The following is a 20,703-nucleotide window of genomic DNA, read 5'->3' on the forward strand; positions in this document are numbered from 1 at the left end:
TTCATTATATTTCTTTATGAGGTACTCTTTTTTTTTTCTGCTTAGTATCAGGGATAATTGTGTTTTTTTCTGAGTATCAATTTGTTTCATCTCAGAACCATTGTGACCTGTGCAAATAATTTTTTTTTTAATGTTGGCTACTAAAAGGCTTAGAGCCAAATTTGTGGTTTTTGTGTTGGCCTCATTTCAGGTACTATTCTATGTTCTTCTTGTTTTGGTTTTTACTAATTTACTATGAATGTCTCTTATTTGTTTATTTTTTATATCCTGGTAGACTTCTTGAATCATTTCTGGAACAAGCCAAATAATATAATCGTGGGCAGTTGACTGCCCTCATTTTCCTCATCTATACAGTGGGAAAATTATAAATGTTAATGATAACTATAGTACAGATTATTACAGATAATTCATAGTTTTATATAATGACTTGGATGTAATACGTTATAATTTTCAAAGGTTATCCAGGATTTCATCTGATCGTTCATTTTGTAGATAAGGAAACTGAGGATTGGTACTATTTAGCCATTTGTTCAAGTCATAGCTAATAAGTGGTAAAGGCTAGACTTCAACTTTGATATTCTGATTACAAATTGTGTATTTTTTCTCTAATGATCTTTTTAAGTCCCTTGTCATGTAATTTATGCACAATATAAAAGGCATCTTTATCAGATTTGTAGATGAGATAAAGTTGGAGTGATAAATACTTTGACAAAAGTTAAGATTTCAGAAAACCATGATTGATTATGTGTGCTCTTAACTTTTATACCTTATATACTCTTGAAATAATAGTTTTTCTTATTTTATTAATATATATTAGGTTTATATTTTTATTTTATTGCTATAGGACTTCTTACTACTTTGGTTTGTATTTGTGAAAGCCAACCTCTCTATGCTGTTCCATCTCTAGTATAGTGAGTGAAGATGAAGACATTAGAAGTGTGCCTTTTGCCAAGGCATATACTGTTTAAATACATAATGGAGTTCTGAGGAGTTAAAAATTTCTTTTTCCCAAGCAGCAATAAATCATTGAGGAGGTGGCCAGCATGATATAATGTCTTCTGCTTTTAACTGTGGCAGCAAGGAGGAGTTTCCTTAAAATCAGAACATATAACAACCATTAGGAACTGAGAAAACTCTAATAACTGCTTAATTTTATTTTTAACTACAGAAGTTAATGCTTTATTTGTATCTCACAGCAAAAGTTCAAACAGACCCTCCCTCAGTTCCAATATGTGACCTGTATCCTAATGGTGTATTTCCCAAAGGACAAGAATGCGAATACCCACCCACACAAGATGGGTAAGGATCATCAAATCACTTCCAGTTTGATTTTTGACAGTTATAGCTTAGCAATAAAGCAGATTTGACATTTGTCAGAACTTTGCTCCACTACTTTAATAAATGCTTATAAATTTGTCATAAAGAAGATACAGTGGAAGCCCTCTTATCCAAATTGATTGGGACCAATAGCAGGTTATTGGTCATTTAAAAAGTATATTAAACTGAGGATCACAAAATAAAAATTCTTGTAGGTAAAGGTTAACTTAAACAAATTTGTTTTTCACCTCTCTTGAAATTTGGGTATGGTTTAATATTTTCCCCCGCATATGTATTCATAATGCGTTACCTATAATTCCATTTGGGGTTTCTGAGTGATATAAGGGTTGATGTCTACTATATCTTTACTTTTTTTCCTGAAAGCTTTTGATAGTTCTTACCTACACTTAATTTGACAGAAGTATTTTTTTGATGACTTAGCCTTAGTGAGATTTATCAGGGTAGTTAGTTTTCATGGAAACAGTTTTTTTAATGTTACTTTTTTTTTTTTTTTGAAACGGAGTTTCACTCTTGTTGCCTAGGCTGGAGTGCAATGCTGGGATCTCGGCTCACTGCAACCTCTGCCTCCCGGGTTCAAGTGATTCTCCTGCTCCAGCCTCCCAAGTAGCTGAGATTACAGGCATGCACCACCATGCCTGGCTAATTTTATATTTTTAGTAGAGACGGGGTTCCTCCATGTGGGTCAGGCTGGTCTTGAACTCCCAACCTCAGGTGATCCACCCACCTCGGCCTCCCAAAGTGCTGGGATTACAAGCATGAGCCACCGCGCCCAGCCAGTATAACATTATTAAATCACATAATTACCATAACAAGTACAGATGACTTAAACAGTCTTGGGAACAAATTCACCTGATTCTTCAAGGTGTTCTGTAAGGATACGTTTAAAATGGTTAGCAGAAGTGGCATTATGCAGACATATTGAGAGCATGGAAGCTGGGACCAAACTATCTGCATTTGAATCCCAGTTCTGACATTTATTAGCTTTGTGACTTGGGCAAGTAATGATCACATCTGTGCTTTTATTTCCTCATACGTAAAATGGGCACTCTGCAGGGTCATTGTGAGGAATGATACATGCATAGCACTTAGAAGAGTAGATGCATAGTGAACATAAAGCAAGCTAGTTCCTGTTATTCAAAATAATAACCTGTCACCCACAATATTTATAATACCATCGACACTGATCAGTGTGTTTTACAAAGGGAATTAAGAGTATTGCTTAATCCAGTGGTTGCAGTCGTTGGTTAAGAAAGCTTCTACTGTAGCTCTTGTTTTCTTGGCCTATAAAGACACCATTATTTTTTTTTTTAAACATAAAAAAGAAAAGAAGAAAGAACATACTGTTGTTACATTACCACCTGCTCCCTCATTTCCAGTTATGAATGTTCTTAGGGAATAAGTGTGAAATTCTGGAATTGTATGACATGGGCTTCTTTTCTTTGAATTTGAAATCATCAGTTGTCCCTATCTTAAAAGCACTTATTTTTAAAATGCCACAGATACAGATAATTTTACATTAATAAATTCTTATAGTACATATGATGTGATCACATTTATTTTTAATTATAATCTCTTAATTTTTTTTTTTTTTTTTGCTTGTTCCCTCTTCTTTTCCTTCCTTCCAGACCCATGTTAACCACCTAGCAGGTAGCCTTCCATATTTTTTCTATGCTCATATATGTATACATCTGTCTGTTTATGTAAGGGAATGTTTGATCATTGTTTGTTTTACAAAAATGGAATCATAGGCACACTTTCCTCCACCTTTTCTCATTCAGTGCTAACCCTTGGAAGTTCCTCCAAGACAATTAGAATAGTTCTATTATTATCTTGAATGGCTTCATAATATTCCGTGGTGTGAGTGTACCACACTTTATTCCACCATTCTTTAGCTGATGGCCATTTGCTTTGTCTGCAATAATTTTTGCCACTATAAACCATTCTGCAATAAACCTCCTTAGGTAAATAGGTAGCTGGATATATAGTGTATTTTTCTCTCTCTTTCTCATGTACTGGTACTTATATTCTGAAATAAGTTTTTAGGAGTGAGATTGATTAATCAAATAATATATTAATAATTTCCAGTTCTTATACTATTAGTGATTTCGAGCATCTTTTGATCGTAGGCTTTATGATATCTTTTGCTCTTCCCAGAAGTTTTAAAATTTTAAATGCGTTATATGTCCATGTTTAATACTTCTGAGTTCCGGCCAGGCGCGGTGGCTCACGCCTGTAATCCTAGCACTTTGGGAGGCTGAGGCAGGTGGATTACCTAAGGTCAGGAGTTCAAGACCAACCTGGCCAACATCGTAAAACCCCGTCTCTACTTAAAAAAAAAAAAAAAAAAAAAAAAAAAAAAAAAAAAAGCCGGGTGCAGTGGTGCGTGCCTGTAATCCCAGCTACTCGGGAGGCTGAGGCAGGAGAATCGCTTGAACCCAGGAGACGGAGGTTGCAGTGAGCTGAGATCGCACCACTGCACTACACCCTGGGTGACAGGGTGAGACTTTGTCTCACCAAAAAAAAAAAAAAAAAGAAAATACTTCTGAGTTCCCAGTAGTCTCTCAGATTTTCTTGAACACATATTTTGTGTTTTATTCCATCTTTAATCTGGAATTTTTTGTGTAAGGTTGGAGCACTAATTGTATTTTTCTTTCCAGTACAGAGTCAGTTTATTGTTTATTAAATAATCCCTCCTACTGAATTGAATGACCACCTTTGTCACATGCTGTATTCCCATGTATATAATGGAATCAGTTTCTGGATTATTTACTCTGCTCCACTGATCTGCTTCTTAGGCTAATACTATTTTGATTTGATATCCCAAACAATTCTTTTTAATACTTTTCTTAGCTACTCTCAGTCATATAACCTTACGCGCACACACACACACACACACACACAAATGTCTTTGTTAGAATTCTCATCAGAATTGCATTTATATTTATGTATTAGTTTCTGAAAATTGACAGTTTATCACCTTGTCTTATCCAGTGTCATGGGATGTTTTTGATATTTTTTCACTTACTCAATTTTTTTTTTCCAGGTAGGTTCTAGCCCTTTTTAATTAAATTTATTCTTAAGTGTTTTATGGTTTTTGTTAGTGATGTGAATTAAATATTTTAATCCCATTTTTGTTTCTTTATACTTGCTGCTAGAGTGGAGGAAAGCCATTGATTTCTTATGCTTGTTGACAGATTGTTAATACTTTTAACAATGTGAATATTATGGAACACTTGAAGTGGTATTTAATACATGAAAAAAATGAGATTTTGTAAACCTCAAAAACTTCCTTTCCCTTACTCTCAGCTTCTATTGAAATTAAATAAGTAGAATAACTTCTGTTTTTGAAATAATAAAGGAAGATATTAATTACATGTTATAATACTTCTCAAAGTAATTTTCTTAAATATTGCATTATTGTATGTTATCCTGGAGAAATACAGAATAAGTATAAGATAGTGTGGTGTGTTTGCATTTTAATAAATCTCAATACCTTTAACATTCATATAACCAGTTTTGACTATTTGCAAATAGATCAGATTCAGTATTCTTACAGATTTGGTATAGTTTGTATCTTTCCTTCATTGTTTTATTAATAAACTTTTATTAGAAATTGAATGAATTATCACAAATAACTCACCTTTGAAACTACTTTAGGTTAAGTGTATTTTTAAAAACTTATTTTGTACAAAATTAGTCAAGCATGGTGGCGCATGCCTGTAATCCCAGCTACTTGGGAGGCTGAAGCAGGAGAATCTCTTGAACCTGGGAGGCGGAGGTTGCGGTGAGCTGAGATGACACCATTGCATTCCAGCCTGGGCAACAAGAGTGAAACTGTCTCAAAAAAAACCCCAAAAAACTTCTTATTTTGAAATGATTTTATACTTCCAGAAAAGCTACAAGCATAGTACAAAGAATTCCCACATACCTTTCCCCTAGATTTCCTTTGTTTTGCCACATTTGTTTTATTCTTCTCTATCAGTGAAATATAACAAGTATGCATATTGTCATATACAAATAACGTTCCATTTTCTCCTTGGAAGACAGATATAAGGCAAATGTGAAAAATGTTAAATTGGTGAGTCTGTACATATATAGTTTTTTCTCTTTTCTTTTTGTTTTGTTTTGAGACAAGGTCTCACTCTGTCAGCCAGGCTGGAATACAGTGGTGTGATCATAGCCCACTGTAGCCTGGAACTTCTGGGCTCAAGCAGTCCTCCTGCATTGGCCTCCCAAAGTGTTGGGATTACAGGCGTGTGCCACCACACCCGGCATAGTATTTTTTTTTTTTTTTTTTTTTTTTTTGAGCCATTTGAGATCAGACTGCATTTTTGGCTGGAATACTAGATAATGTATATACAGTATCCTTTTCAGGGTGTTACATCTAGAGACATACAATGTCAATTTGCTCCTTATTGGTGATGTTTAATTTTTATCGTTTGTTTAAAGTATTAGCCAGTTTCTCAAGTGTATTGTTACTAATTTTTTCCTCTTGTAATTATTAAGTTGTGGGTAGTTGTTGTGCGTGTATCCAGATGACTGTTGTGAACACTCTTCTCACACATAGCTTGAAGCCTTTATCTATTTATTTTTTGAGATGGGGTGTTGCTGTATTGTCCAGGCTGGTTTACAATTTCTGGGCTGAAATTATCCTCCCATCTTATCCTCCCAAGTAGCTTTAAAACTAATTTTTAATAGTTATAGTAATGTTTGTTTACTTTCTAAAACCAGGATCCACTTGAGGTTCTCACTGCATATGGTTAGAGGCCTCACCTTTTTCTCTTTCTCTTCAGTGCCCCATGTCTTTGAAGAAACCAGGCAGTTGTAGAAAGTCTCATGTTCTGGGATTTGTCCGATTGTTTCCTTGTGGGGGGTTAAACTTTTTTCTCTATTTCTGTGTTTTCTGTAAACTGGAATTAGGTGTTAATGGGCTTAGATTAGATTTAGGTTAAACATTTTTGACAGAGGTATAAAATAAGTGATTATGACCTTCACATTGTACCATATTCTGCTACATTAGATGTAATCTCAGGCTATCCTACTGTTAGTTTTATTGTGTTTGACCTCTTGATTAATGTGACAGCCAACTCTTTTTTTTTTTTTTCCTTTAAAGGTACTTTTTGCTTTTTGCAGTTTCCAAGTAATCTGTGGGGCTACTTTGGTATCATTTGGAATATCTATCTTCCTTCCTTTTCTTCCTATTTAGTTTATACAAACTTGAGAAGAAAGGAATATCCTTTTCTTAACAACTTTTCACTTAATTCTTTTAATATCCATTGATGATCCTTGCTTTTATTATGGGTTATTTCATTGGGAACTGCAAAATGGTGGATTTTTAATTCTTTCATTCCTTCTACATTTATTAGGTGATACTATTCTGTAAGAAGAATTTTCTCTATCAACTGGGAATCAATGATAGTTCCTTCTTGTAGGCAGAGTTAAAATACGCTTTATTTCTTACCCTTTAAGTACCAGTTTTTAGAGGAAGGACTTTATGTGATACATGCATACATTTTAATTGTTATTATTATGTTTTTGAGACAGGGCCTTATTCTGTCTCCCAGGCTGGAGTGCAGTGGTGCAGTCTTGGCTCACTGCAACCTGTGCCTCCCAGGCCCAAGCAGTTCTCGTGCCTGAGCCTCCCGAATAGCTGGGACTACAGGCGTGCACTGTCATGCCTGGGTAACTTTTTGTATTTTTAGTAGAAACAGGGTTTTGCTATGTTGCCCAGGCTGGTCTCGAACTCCTGAGCTCATGCAATCTGTCCCCCTTGGCCCCCCAAAGTGCTAGGATTACAGGCGTGAGCGACCACACCCGGCCATTACTATTTTTTGAGATAGGGTCTCATTCTGTCACCCAGGCTGGAGTGCAGTGGTGAGACCTAGCTCAGTTCAGCCTTGACCTCTGGGGCTCAAGTGATCCTCCTACCCCATCTCCCAAGTAGCTGGGACTACAGGCATGTACCACCTTGTCCGGCTAAAATTGTTTTTTCTTTTTGTAGAGATGGAGTCTTGCTATGTTGCCCAGGCTGACCTTGAACTTCTGGGCTCAAACAGCCCTCCTGCCTCAGCCTACCAAATGGCAGGGATTATAGGCATGAGCCACTACACCTGGCCTGTCATGTGTATGTGTATGTGTGTGTGTGTGTGTGTGTGTATGTATATGTATATGTATGTGTATGTGTGTGTGTGTGTGTATGTATATGTATATATATGTATATGTGTGTATGTATATATTTTGGTGGAGACAGGGTCTCACTGTGTCACCCTGGATTGTCTTGAACTGTTGTCCTCAAGCAATCCTCCCACTTTGGCCTCCCAAACTGTTGGGATTATAGGAGTAAGCCACTGTGCCTGGCTTTAATTGCCATACTTTTGTTTAATTGACTGAACAAAATAAGATCAAATGTAGGAAAATAATATTCTTAGTAAAGGTGTGTTGAGGCAGATTTTAAAAAAATTTTTAGTCCACTTGTAAGGAGTTTTTGAGGGGTCTGGAATTATAGACCCTGACGCTGGGTTTCTCTTATTGTTAATAACTTTCAATTTGAACTCGAGACTTTGAGCAAAAGAATTTCTTTAATTCTGTTTCTTTTTTCTTTATTATTTATTTTTATTTTTTTATTTTCTGTTTTAAGAGACAGGGTCTTGGTCTGTTGGCCAGGCTGAGGTATAGTGGTGCAATCATAGCTCACTGTGTCCTTGAACTTCTGGGCTCAAGTGTTCTTCTTGCCTGAGACTCCTGAGTAGCTGGGATTACAGGGATAAACCCAGGGATAAGCCCAACGCCCAGCTAATTTTTTTTGGTAGAGACAGAGTCAGGTTGGTTTTGAACTACTAGCCTCAAGTGATCCTCCCACCTTGGCCAGGGTCTGTAGTTTAGGGCAGAGTTGAGTGAACTTTTTCTTCAAAGGGCATATAGTAAATATTTTAGGCCTTGCCTGTTACTTAGCTTTGCCATTGTAGCATGAAAATAGCTATAGACAGTACATAAATTAGTGGGCACATGTTGCAATAAAATTTTATTTATAAAACAGCAGGGGAAGCAAATAGCAGTTCATTGAAGGTATCACTTTTACACTTGTGTAATTTATATTCAGTGGTCACTAAGTTGCAAACTGTATATTCAGTATATAAGAATGTGTGAAAATTGTTTAGATTTTTTTTTTTAAATATCGTTTTAAGGCAGTTAATGTTTTTCCTACTTACAGGGAGTCGTGGATCTCATTCCCAGATACTGAATAAAAAATTCTGTCAGATGGGGTGGCTCATGCCTGTAATCCCAGCCACTCAGGAAGCTGAGGCAGGGGGATCATTTTAGGGCAGGAGTTTGAGATCAGCCTGGACAACATAGCAAGATCCCATTTCTTTAAAGAAAAAGTTTTTAAAAATTAGCTGGGTGTGGTGGTATGCACCTGTGTACTCCCAGCTGCTTGGGAAGCTGAGGCAGGAAGAACCTAGGAGTTTGAGGATGTAGTGAGCTATGAACACATCGCTGCATCTGCCTGGGTAACAGAGTAAGACCCTGTCTCTTAAAAAAGAAATTCATTAGCACTGGCAGTTTTCAAATGTGAGCCATGTCTTTCAAGGAAGAATACCTCTTATATTTATGTATACAATTAGAAAAACCCAGCACATGCATGTAATATGTGTTTTGAGGAAGTATATGCAGATTTCCAAGTCAGTTTCTTGGGTTAGTAGTTACCCTGTTGGCAAAATTAAATGCAAATTGTTGTTGTGCTCCTTTGAAGTCTCTAAAGTATATATGATCTCAAGTGGAAGGATGACTTTTTCCTACTTACTCTGATTCTAGGACTCTTCAGACTTTTCTGATTCTTTTATTATCTTTTTGTGTTGTCAGGGTATTAGTTCCTCTGACTATGAATGAAATCTCAACATGAGGGTTTTTTTCCCTCCCTTAGAGTCTTGAAAAGGTTTTAATTTCATTTGGGTTGGTTGCAAGTGTTTGGCTTTTTGTATTTCAGAAACTTTGTTGACATAAACTGAATATGTAATGTATTTTTATTTGAACTGTCTTATTACTTAGTATAGTTGTCAGCTTTTATGCTTGTTCTGCTATTTTATGACTAATAGTATGCTATGCCCACTCTAAAGGCGAACAGCTGCTTGGAGAACTACAAGTGAAGAAAAGAAAGCATTAGATCAGGCAAGTGAAGAGATTTGGAATGATTTTCGAGAAGCTGCAGAAGCACATCGACAAGTTAGAAAATACGTAATGAGCTGGATCAAGCCTGGAATGACAATGATAGAAATCTGGTAAAAGGAATACTTTTTTGTAAGAACATGATAAAAAATGTTTTATAAGTACTAACTCTCCAATTATAATGTTTGGCTTTCATTACCACTTTGCTAAATCTTTAAGTAAAGGTTGTAGAAATGTCTTCTAGATTATTTTAGTGTCACTATGAGAAAACCATGAAGAGGAGTACACATTGGCACCTCAGCCACCCTTTTTTGTGCACATGTAGTCGTTACTGATTGTTATTTTCTATCTGGAAATCTGTTATTTTGCTATCTAACAATTCATACTAAGAAATAAGAAAGTATTGGAGCAATTGCCCAGATACAGAACATGATGATAATACAGTAACAAAACCAATTCAAGTAATTATTTCTCTAGTTTTTCCTTTTGATAAATGGTTAGTATAACATGTAATTCTCTGATTCCTACAATTTAAAAAATATACAACATGAACAAATAAGATCAGCATTTAAATTGGTCTAAGTTAGACTCTTCTAGTAAATTTAGTTGAAAGTGGATTGTGTTTTCTCTGACTTTCTAGCAGAATCAAATTCCTTGTCTTCTAAAGATAAGCTATTTTCATAGCATCAGAGAACTGTTATTTATTTATATTCAGAAAGTGCTCAGATCATTCCCAGAAAGTATTTAAGGTTTTTAGTAAACTTTCTGGACTTGATGAACTATATGGTATTAATATATAAAAGTAAGAATGTAAAAGTAAACAAGTTCCCTTTTGCTTTTTTGTTTTAGTGAAAAGTTGGAAGACTGTTCACGCAAGTTAATAAAAGAGAATGGATTAAATGCAGGCCTGGCATTTCCTACTGGATGTTCTCTCAATAATTGTGCTGCCCATTATACTCCCAATGCCGGTGACACAACAGTATTACAGTATGATGACATCTGTAAAATAGACTTTGGAACACATATAAGTGGTAAATTCTTGCAGAAAATTCCTACCCCAGCCTCCTCCTGAAAAACTAGTTTTTGTCTCTGTTAAGTGGAGTGATAAATACTGAACTCCCAAATTTTGTTCTTGCTTCCTCACTTCATTAGTAAAAGTGTGTTGAGGCAGATTTAAAAAAAAATTTTAGTGCACTTATAGGAGAGAGAGGCAGTTGTGAGATTTACTTGAAAGCATACTACTAAGTGGAATAAAATGAAAACTGTTGGGTAGTTGAGGTTTATTACCCTTTGTATCAAGGCATGAAAGACATTATCCTACCTTTCTTTAGGTCATTGTTTCATACCTCTTTTATTCAAATAATATTTATTTAGAATATTTAAGTTTATCAGCCTTAATATACATGTTTGCTTTTCTGAATTCTCTCCAAAACCTGATTAGGTAGGCACCTCGTTATCTTACTTACAAGTGAGAAAGCAAGCTTAGAATAAATACTTACCTAAGGTTTCACTACCTTGGAAAAGTAACAGTATATTCAGAGCCCTGTATAGTTTCTCTGCCCTGCGTTGTTATTTCTCATTTCCCTAGTCTTTTCTTGTATTCGTTTTGTTTCTGTTTGTATATTTGTATAACTGCCAGGGTGAGCACTGAACTGGTGCTGTCTTGGGGTAATATATACTAACCCTGTAATTCTTTCTATTCTGAATCCTTTATATACTTCTACATTTTGTCTCTTTGATTATGAATGATCTTTGGGTATTTGGAGTGCAGCCTTCATTTGAGCCTTCATTCTATTTTTCTGTTAAACTAGAAAGATTAATAGATTAAATGTGTAAAGTAGATAAATTGACTAGCTGATAAATAAAATTAAAAGAGGAATTTTCTCTTTCAGGTAGGATTATTGACTGTGCTTTTACTGTCACTTTTAATCCCAAATATGATACATTATTAAAAGCTGTAAAAGATGCTACTAACACTGGAATAAAGGTATGTGAACCGTAAGCACCATTTCATTCCCAATATTTTGAGCACTTTAAGGTCTTTTAAACACTTAACAGCATTTAAGCACTTTTAAGGCCTGTTTAAGGTCTTTGGGTAATTAAGAGGAATAAAATTGATCCATTTCCTTTATGGTTTTAAGCAGGTGAGTGTATGATTGTGTACCAAAGGTTGTTTTTTGTTTGTTTCCCTTGAACTTTGCTAAAATGTATTGAAACAGAGTTTGGATCTATTTTTGCCCGTCAGTTGGCAATGGTTTTTTTGTGATTCTTTTTTAGAACAATTTTAGGTTCATAATAAAATTGAGCAGAAAATACAGAGATTTCCCATATACCCACCCCTCCCCAGCTTCCTCCATTGTCAGCATCCCCAGCACGTAGGTATATTTGTTAAAATCATTTGAACCAGCATTGACCACATCACAATTATTCAAAGTTCGTAGTTTACATTAGGGTTCATTCTTAGTAATATACATTTTAAGGGGTTTGACAAATATATGACACGCATCTACCATTACAGTATCATACAGAGTATTTTCATAGCCACCAAAATCCTCTGTGCTCAACTGATTCATCCCTCTCTGTCCACATCTGGTACAGCCCAGCTTTTCCCCACCCACCCAAATTTTTTTTTTTTTTTTTTGGAGGGAGATGCAGTTAAAATAGACATCACATAAAATTTACCATATTAACTTTTTCTTTTCTTTTTTTTTTTTTTTTGAGATGGAGTCTTACTCTGTTGCCCAGACTGGAGTGCAGTGGCACGATCTCAACTCACTGCAACTTCTGCCTCCTGGTCTCAAGTGATACTCCTGCCTCAGCCTCCCGAGTTGCTGGGATTACAGGCACGCACAACCACTCCTGGCTAATTTTTGTATTTCTAGTAGAGATGGGGTTTCACCATGCTGGCCAGGCTGGTCTCAAACTCCTGACCTCAAGTGATCCTCCCGCCTTGGCCTCTCAAAGTGCTGGGATTACAGGCGTGAGCCACCGCGCCCGGCCATTTTTAAGTATGTTGTTCATTGGTATTAAGTACATTCATAATATTGTGCAGCCATTATCACCATTCATCTGTTTACTCTTCATGTTGTAAAACTGAAACTCTATACTCATTAAACAGTAACTCCCAATTTCCTCTTCTCTCCCTACCCTGGCAACCACCATTCTACTATATATGATTTTGACTGCTGTAAGTACCTCATATAGTATTTGTTGTTTTGTGACTGGTTTATTTCACTTAGCACAGTGTACTCAAGGTTCACCCATGTTGTAGCATATGTCAGAATTTACTTCCTTAAGGCTAAATAATCTATTGTGTGTATATACCACATTTTTGCTTATCCATTCATCCACTGATAGACACTTGGATTGCTCCCGTGTTTTAGCTATTGTGAATATTGCTGCTATGAATATGGGTGTATATATATCTCTTCAAGGTCTGTTTTCAATTCTTGGGTATATACCCAGAAGTGGATTTGGGAATCATCTGGTAATTATATCTTTTTAAACTTTTTGAGTATCTTCTCTACTGCTTTCCACAGTGGCTGTACCATTTTCATTCCCACCAACAGTACGCAAGGAAGGGCTCCAATTTTTCCATTTCCTTGTCAACACTTACTATTTTCTGGGTGGTTTTTGTTTTTTGTTTTTAATCTTTGGAGAAATGATTCAAGTTTTTTGCCCGTTTTTATTTATTTATTTTTTAATTAAAAATGTAGGCTGGGTGCGGTGGCTCACGCCTGTAATCCCAGCACTTTGGGAGGCCTAGGCAGGTGGATCACGAAGTCAGGAGATGGAGACCATCCTGGCTAAGATGGTGAAACCCCGTCTCTACTAAAAATACCAAAAAAAAAAAAAAATGAGCTGGGTGTGGTGGCGGACACCTGTAGTCCCAGCTACTGAGGAGGCTGAGGCAGGAGAATGACGTGAACCCGGGAGGCAGAGCTTGCAGTGAGCCGAGATCACGCCACTGCACTCCAGCCTGGGTGACAGAGCAAGACTCCATCTCAAAAAAAAAAAAAAAAAGTGGAGATTGGGAGTGTTGCTGTGTTGCCCAGGCTGATCTTGAATTCCTGAGCTCAAGCTACTCCCTCACCTTGGCCTCCCAAAGTGCTGGGATTACAGGCATGAGCCACCATGCCCAGCTCTTCGCCTGTTTTTTAATTGAGTCGTTTGTTGTTGAGTTTTAGGAATTCTGTATAGATTCTGGATGTTAATCCTGATTCAGATATATTATTTGAAAATCTTTTTTCTCATTTTGTGGGTTACCTTTTTACTCCGGATATTGTGTTTTGAAGCATAAAATGTTTTCATGAAGTCCAGTTTGCCTATTTTTTTGTTGTTGTTGCCTATGCCTTTGGTGTCATATCCAGTAAATCATTGTTAAATCTAATGTTATGAAGCTTTTATTCTGTTTCCTTTTAAGGTATTTATAGTTTCAGGTCTTCAACTTAGGTCTTTGATCCATTTTGAGTTAATTTTTTATATGGTGTTAAGTAAGGGTCCACATTCATTCTTTTGCATGTGAATGTCCAGTTTTCCCAGCACCATTTGTTAAGACTGTTCTTTTGCTTTTGAATGGTCTTGACACCCTTGTCAAAGCTCATCTGGGCCAGGCACAGTGCCTCATGCCTATAATCTCAGCCCTTTTGGAGGCCGAGGTTGGAGGATCGTTTGAGCTCAGTAGTTAAAGTCTAGCCTGGGCAAGATAGCAAGACCCCATCTCTACCAAAAATTAAACAAATTAGCCAGGTGTGATGGTGCACCCTTGTGGTCCCAGCTACTCAGGAGGCTCTGGTGGGAGGATCATGTGAGTCCGGGGAGGTTGAGGCCTCAGTGAGACAAGATTACACCACTGCATTCCAGCCTGGGTAACAAAGCAAGACCTTGTCCAAAAAAAAAAAAAAAAGTCATTTCTTTTTGTAAGTGAGGGTTTATTTCTGGGCTCTTCATTTTATTTTATTGGTTTATATGTCTGTCTTTATGCCAATACCACATTGGGTTTTTTTGGTTTAGTTTGGTTTTGGTTTTGAGACAGGGTCTTGCTCGTCACCCAAGCTGGAGTGCAGTGGTATGATCTTGGCTCGCTGCAACCTGTACCTCCTGGGCTTAAGCAGTTCTTCTACTTCATCCTCATAAGTAGTTGGAACTACAGGCTCATGCTGCCATACCCATCAATTTTATTTGTTTTTTATAGAGACAAGTCTCACTGTGTTGCTCAGGTTGGTCTTGAACTCCTGGCCTCAAGCAGTCCTCCTGCCTCAGCCTCCCAGAGTGCTGGGATTACAGGCATGAACTACTGTGTCTGATATCCACACTGTTTTGATTACTGTAGCTTTGTTGTAAGTTTTGAAATTGAGAAGTGTAAATTCTCCATCTTTGTTCTTTTTCAGAATTGTTTGTCTATCTAGGATGTCTTGGGATTCCATATGAATTTAGGATTTTTTTTTTCTGCAAAAACCACCAAATGGATTTTGATAGGGATTGTGTTGAATGTGTAGATGGCTTCAGATGGTATTGACATTTTAACGATATTAAGTCTTCTAATTCATAGACGTGAAATGTCGTGTTAGTCCATTTTCACACTGCTGTAAAGAAATACCTGAGACTGGGTAATTCGTAACGGAAAGAAGTTTAATTATCCACAGTTCCACATGACTGGGGAGGCCTTAGGAAACTTAGAATCAAGGCAGAAGGCAAAGGGAGAGCAAAGACCTTCTTCACATGGCAGCAGGAGAGAGAACTGCAAGCAGGGGAAATGCCAGACGCTTATAAAACTATCAGGTCTCATGAGAACTTCCTATCATGAGAACAACATGGGGGAACCACCCCCATGATCCTATCACCTCCCTCTCTCAGCACATGGGGATTACAATTCGAGAGGAGATTTGGGTGGGGACACAGAGTCAAACCATATCAGATGTGTTTCCATTTATGTCTTTAATTTATTTCAGCAACATTTTATAGTCTTCATTGTACATGTGTTTTAATGTGTTTCACCTTCTTGGGGTTAATTCCTAAGGTTTTTTGTTTTTGTTTTTGTTTTTAGTTATTGTTAATGGAATTGTTTTTGTAATTTCCTTTTCAGATTGTTCATTGTTAATATGTAGAAATGCAAGTGATTTTTATGTTTTGACTTTGTATCCTGTACTTGGTTGAATTAATTTATTCTGACACTTCCTTTGTGTGGAATCTTTAGGGTTTTCCCCAGGTAAGATCATATAATCTGAACAGAGATAGTTTTACTTCCATCCCAATTTAGATGCCTTTTTATTTTTCTTGCCTGATTGTTCTGACCTATGCTGAGTAAAAACGGCAAAAGTGGATATCCTTCCTTGCCTTGTTTGTGATCTTAGAGGAAAGCTTTCCATCTTTGACCATTAAGTATGATGTTAGCTGTAGGTTTTTCATAGATGGCTTTTATTACATTGAGGTGGTTTACTTCTGTTCTTAATTTGTTGAGCCTTTCATCATGAAAGGGTGTTGAATTTTGTCATGCTTTTTCTGCATCAATTCAGACAGTTATATGGTTATTTTTCTTCATTCTGTTAATGTGTATTAGATTGATCTGTTTTTCTTAGTTGAACCATCTTTGGAATAAATCCCACTAAGTCATGGTGTGTATTCTTTTTGATATGCAGTTGAACTTGGTTTGCTAATATTTTGTTAAGGATTTTGCATCAGTGTTCATTAGAATATTGGCCTATAGTTTTCTTACAGTGTCTTTGCCTGGCTTTGGTATCAGAGTAATGCTGGTTTCATGTAATGACTTAGAAAGTATTCTCCTGAGGTTTTTAGAAAAGTTTGAGGAGGTATTAGTTCTTTAAATGTTTGGTAGACTTAACCAGTGGAAGCCATCAGGTTCAAGGTTTTCCTTTGTCGGGACTTTTTTTTGAGACAGGTCTCCCTTGTTACCCAGGCTGGAGTACAGTGGTATGAACACAGTTCACTGCAGCCTTGACCTACTGGGCTCAAGCAGACCTCCTGCCTCAGCTCCCAAGTAGCCGGGACCACAGGCGTGTACCACTACACCCAGCTAATTTAAAAAATAAAATAATATTTTAAATTTTTTGTAGATACAGGGTCTTGCTATCTTGCCCAGGCTGGTCTGGAACTCCTGGTCACAAGCCATCCTGCCACCTTGGCTTCCCAAAGTGTTGAGATTATAGGCATGAGCCACTGTGTCTGGCCTAATAATTATTTTAAATGCATTAGTCTCTTGAATTATGTAAAAAATAGAATATGGAATTATAAACCAAAGTTAATAATAATACTAGGTTTTAGAATAAAAATAATTTTGGCTGGGTGCGGTGGCTCATGCCTGTAATCCCAGCACTTGGGAGGCTGAGGCGGGTGGATCACGAGGTCAAGAGATTGAGACCGTTCTGGCCCATGTGGTGAAACCCCATCTCTACTAAAAGTACAAAAATCAGCTGGGCTTAGTGACATGCACCTGTAGTCCCAGCTACTCAGGAGGCTGAGGCAGGAGGATGGCTTTGAACCCAGGAGACGGAGGTTGCAGTCAGCCGAGATTGCGCCACTGCACTCCAGCCTGGTGACAGAGCAAGACTCCGTTTCAAAAAAATAAATAAATAAATAAATATATTAGTTCCTTAAGTCATGTGGAAAACAAATAGTGTTTGCAGACTATTGTTAGAATAATACTAGTTGTTACAGTTGGCCATTTATTTTACTTTATTGAGATTTTTAAAAAATTCATATGGCTTCAAGTTACTATGTAGTATCCTTTGCAGGGCATTTCTTGAGCACTTCTTGCAGTCCCTGTCTAGTAGTAATGAACTCCATCAGCTTTTATCTGGGAATCTTAATTTCTCCCTCACTTTTTTTTTTTAATATGTTTTTTTTTTTTTTTTTTTTCAAATTGAAACAGGGTTTTGCTCTGTTGCCCACGCTGGAGCACAGTGGTATGATCATGGCTCACTGCATCCTTGACTTCCTGGGCTCAGGAAATCCTCCCACCTCAGTTCTCCAAGTAGCTGGGACTATAGGCGTGTGCCACAATACCTTGCCAATTTTTAAAACTTTTTTGTAGAGATGAGGGTCTCACTTTGTTGGCCAGGCTGGTCTTGAACTCCTGGGTTCAAGTGATCCTCCCACCTTGGCCTTCCAGCGTGCTGGGATTACAGACATGAGCCACCACGCCTAGCCTGATTTCTTTCTCACTTTTGAAGGACAGTTTTCCCAGGTAGGATTCATGGGTGACAGCTTTTTTTCTTTTAGTTAGCACTTTGAATATGTTGCACTGCTGTCTTCTAGCCTCCAAAGTTTCTAGTTTGAAATGTGCTTGAAGTCTAATTGAGCATCTGTTTTATATAGTGAATCACTTCTTTCTTGTTGCTTTCAGGTTTCCTTCTTTGTCCTTTAGAAAGTTTGATTATCTTTTTTTGTGTGTGTGTGTGGGTTTCTTTGAGTTCATCTTTTTTGGAGTTCTTTGAACTTCTTGGATGTTATATTCTTGTATTTCATCAAATTTGGGGAGTTTCCAGCCATTACTTTTTCAAATATTGTTTACCTTTCTACTTCTGAAAATTTCCGTAATGCATATATTGGTCTACTTGATATACAGGTCCCTGAGGTTCTGTTCACTTTAATCTTATTTATTCTTAGACTTGGTGATTTCCCTTGTCCTTATCTTCAGGTTTGCTCGTTCTTTTTTTTACCTGCTCAAATACTTTTGAATTCTCCTTGTGAATTTTTCATTTCAGTTACTGTACTTTTCAGCTCCAGAAATTTTTTTTTCTTTTAGGTTTTCTATTTCTTTTTTGATATTTTCATTTTGTTCATACTTTTTTTTTTTTTTTTTTTTGGCTCTCTCAGTGTCTTCCTTTAATTTTTTAAGCATCTTTAGAAGAGTTGTTTTGAAGGCTTTGTCTAGTAGTAGATCTGCCATCAGGTTTTTTTCTCAGGGATAGTTTCTGTCGATTTATTATTTTCCTTTGATGGGTGTTCTTATTTCCTTGTATGCCTTGTGACTTTATGTTGAACACTGCCTATTTCAATGTAATATGGTAATTCTGAAAATCAGATATTCCCCCTTCCCCAGCATTTCTTTTAGATTTTTTGTGTTGGTTTTTTTGTTTTTGATTCTTGTAGCCAATCTCTGCCAAGGATCCACCTGAGGTGTAAACTTCAGGTTTTCTCAGGTCTTTACCTGGGCATGTGTGCTCACTTTTACAATTTTCTCATATATGCAGTTGTTTTTGAATGACCTAGTCTTTAATATCTGGGCCCCGAATGGGGAGAACAAGAAAAATGAGTATGGGCTGGAGGCCATGCTGAGTGTGAGGGTGTGGAGGGGAAAGGGGTGCTCACCATTTAAATCTGCTGAAAGTCACTTCAGCCACGGGGTGTGTAAGCGCTAAGGTTTGCAACTATGAGGGGAGATGCAACAACAGTGGCCACTTCTATATCTGCGCCTATGTGACCAGAAGCAGCAGCCAGGGATCAAAGCACAGATCCCTGATGTTTAGGACATAGACTGTTTTGCCCATTCCGATACCCCCAAGCTGTGTGCATGTTGCTCTAGGAGCACGAGCCAACCACGAGCTTATGGAACGGTATGTAGCAGTGCTGCTACTGTGCTGAGAGCTAAAATGGATGGAAATTAACCACACTTGACCATCCCATTATTCCCCTGGAAGTTGCAAGGCTTCAGTAGACTCCAGAGTTCCCAAGTACTTACATTAGACAGATTTTGTCAGTGCACTTGTTGTCTATTTAGGGAGGCAGATTCCTGGTGCTTAATACTTCACTATCCTCCCATAATCCTCTGTAAAGTATTTTAAACAGGAAGTTACAATGTACAAAGCAGTTTTTCTGATTGTCCCTTGTTTTTAAATGTTACAAAATTAAGTTGCTATGAAAATTTTGCACTTTTAATAATAAAGCATATGTTACTCTTTTTTTAGTGTGCTGGAATTGATGTTCGTCTGTGTGATGTTGGTGAGGCCATCCAAGAAGTTATGGAGTCCTATGAAGTTGAAATAGATGGGAAGACATATCAAGGTATGTTCTTTTAAAATATATCTTATTTTGAAATTGATTTTACAAACTGTTGTGGAGTGCTTTCTTTGAGTCAGCCACTTCATGTTTCTATCTTGGGAATTCAAGGAAAAAAGACGGGAAATGACCTGCTTAGAGCATGGTAGGAGTAGTGTTGTAACTAACTGGAAACTATTGCCAAGCCACTCTGTTAGCTGATAAGAAAACACCTGAGGAAATATCCTAGGGCAGCCAAAATGTGCAGCCAGTTTTCTGTGACTAGTCAAATCAAGGCTGAGAGAAGCCAGGTCTCTTGCCATTGATGGCTTCTCATTGTGATTTGTTGTTGTTGTTGTTTTTTGTTTTGTTTTTTAAAGACAGGGTCTCTGTCCGTCATCCAGGCTGGAGCGCAGTGGTGCAACCATGGCTCACTGTAGTTTCAACCTCCCAGGCTTAAGCGATCCTCCCACCTTAGCCCTCCCGGGTAGTTGGGACTGCAGGTGTAGGCCACCATGCCCGGCTGATTTTTAATTTTTTTGTAGAGACGAAGTCTCACTGTGTTGCTCAGTCTGATTTTGAACTACTGAGCTCAAGCGATCCTCCCACCTCAGCCTCCCAAAGTGCAGGGATAACAGGTGTGAGCCACTGCTCCTAGCCTGTGATTTTTTGGAATCACATTCAGAATTTGGAGGCCAGTTCCTTCTGTATCACTTTAATTCCCAAATCCCTTTGCCTTCTAGTCTTTACCAGTGACTACCTCAAGTATATACTCCCAGAGTCCCCTGTGCTTTCTGGTGCTGTACGTTAATCTCCGTCAGTTCAGTCCTCCTCTGGCTCCCAGGTCTGTCTGACCATCCCCCAGCCACCATCCTCCTCCCTCATCTGTGTTCATTATTCTCTATGACCCTGCTCTAATAACTTCCGTATAGAATATTTTCTATATTTCCTTTAACAGAATTCTGTCTCTCTTTGTAGACTCTGAGTGGAGACTCTCATGTTGTTTTCTTGCCTCTTACTTAGTAAATTCACACCATTCAGCATTCTTTGCATTTCCTGTTGCCCATTATGTGTTTCTACCAAGAGCAGAAGTGATTCTTCCTCTGGAACCTGACTGTGCCTTCTATATAGACAGTTACCACCAACATAACAGTCCTCTTTCATGTCTAAATACTGAAATTTATTACCAGACTTATACTTTTTTTT

The 20,703-nt window shown here is 37.4% G+C and overlaps 1 protein-coding gene across 2 annotated transcripts in view; it reads left to right on the plus strand.

The window, feature by feature from the left end:
- Positions 1–20,703, plus strand: part of METAP2 (methionyl aminopeptidase 2) — a 40,248-nt gene that overhangs the window by 10,842 nt on the left and 8,703 nt on the right. For both annotated transcript variants that reach the window (XM_024256713.3, XM_024256714.3), the window contains exons 4-8: positions 1,197–1,299; positions 9,453–9,614; positions 10,351–10,532; positions 11,394–11,488; positions 19,428–19,524. In XM_024256713.3, the coding sequence (XP_024112481.1) occupies positions 1,197–1,299; positions 9,453–9,614; positions 10,351–10,532; positions 11,394–11,488; positions 19,428–19,524 (639 nt within the window). The remainder of the gene's footprint in view (positions 1–1,196; positions 1,300–9,452; positions 9,615–10,350; positions 10,533–11,393; positions 11,489–19,427; positions 19,525–20,703) is intronic.

Source organism: Pongo abelii, chromosome 10, assembly GCF_028885655.2.
Source record: "Pongo abelii isolate AG06213 chromosome 10, NHGRI_mPonAbe1-v2.0_pri, whole genome shotgun sequence".
Lineage (NCBI taxonomy): Eukaryota > Metazoa > Chordata > Mammalia > Primates > Hominidae > Pongo > Pongo abelii.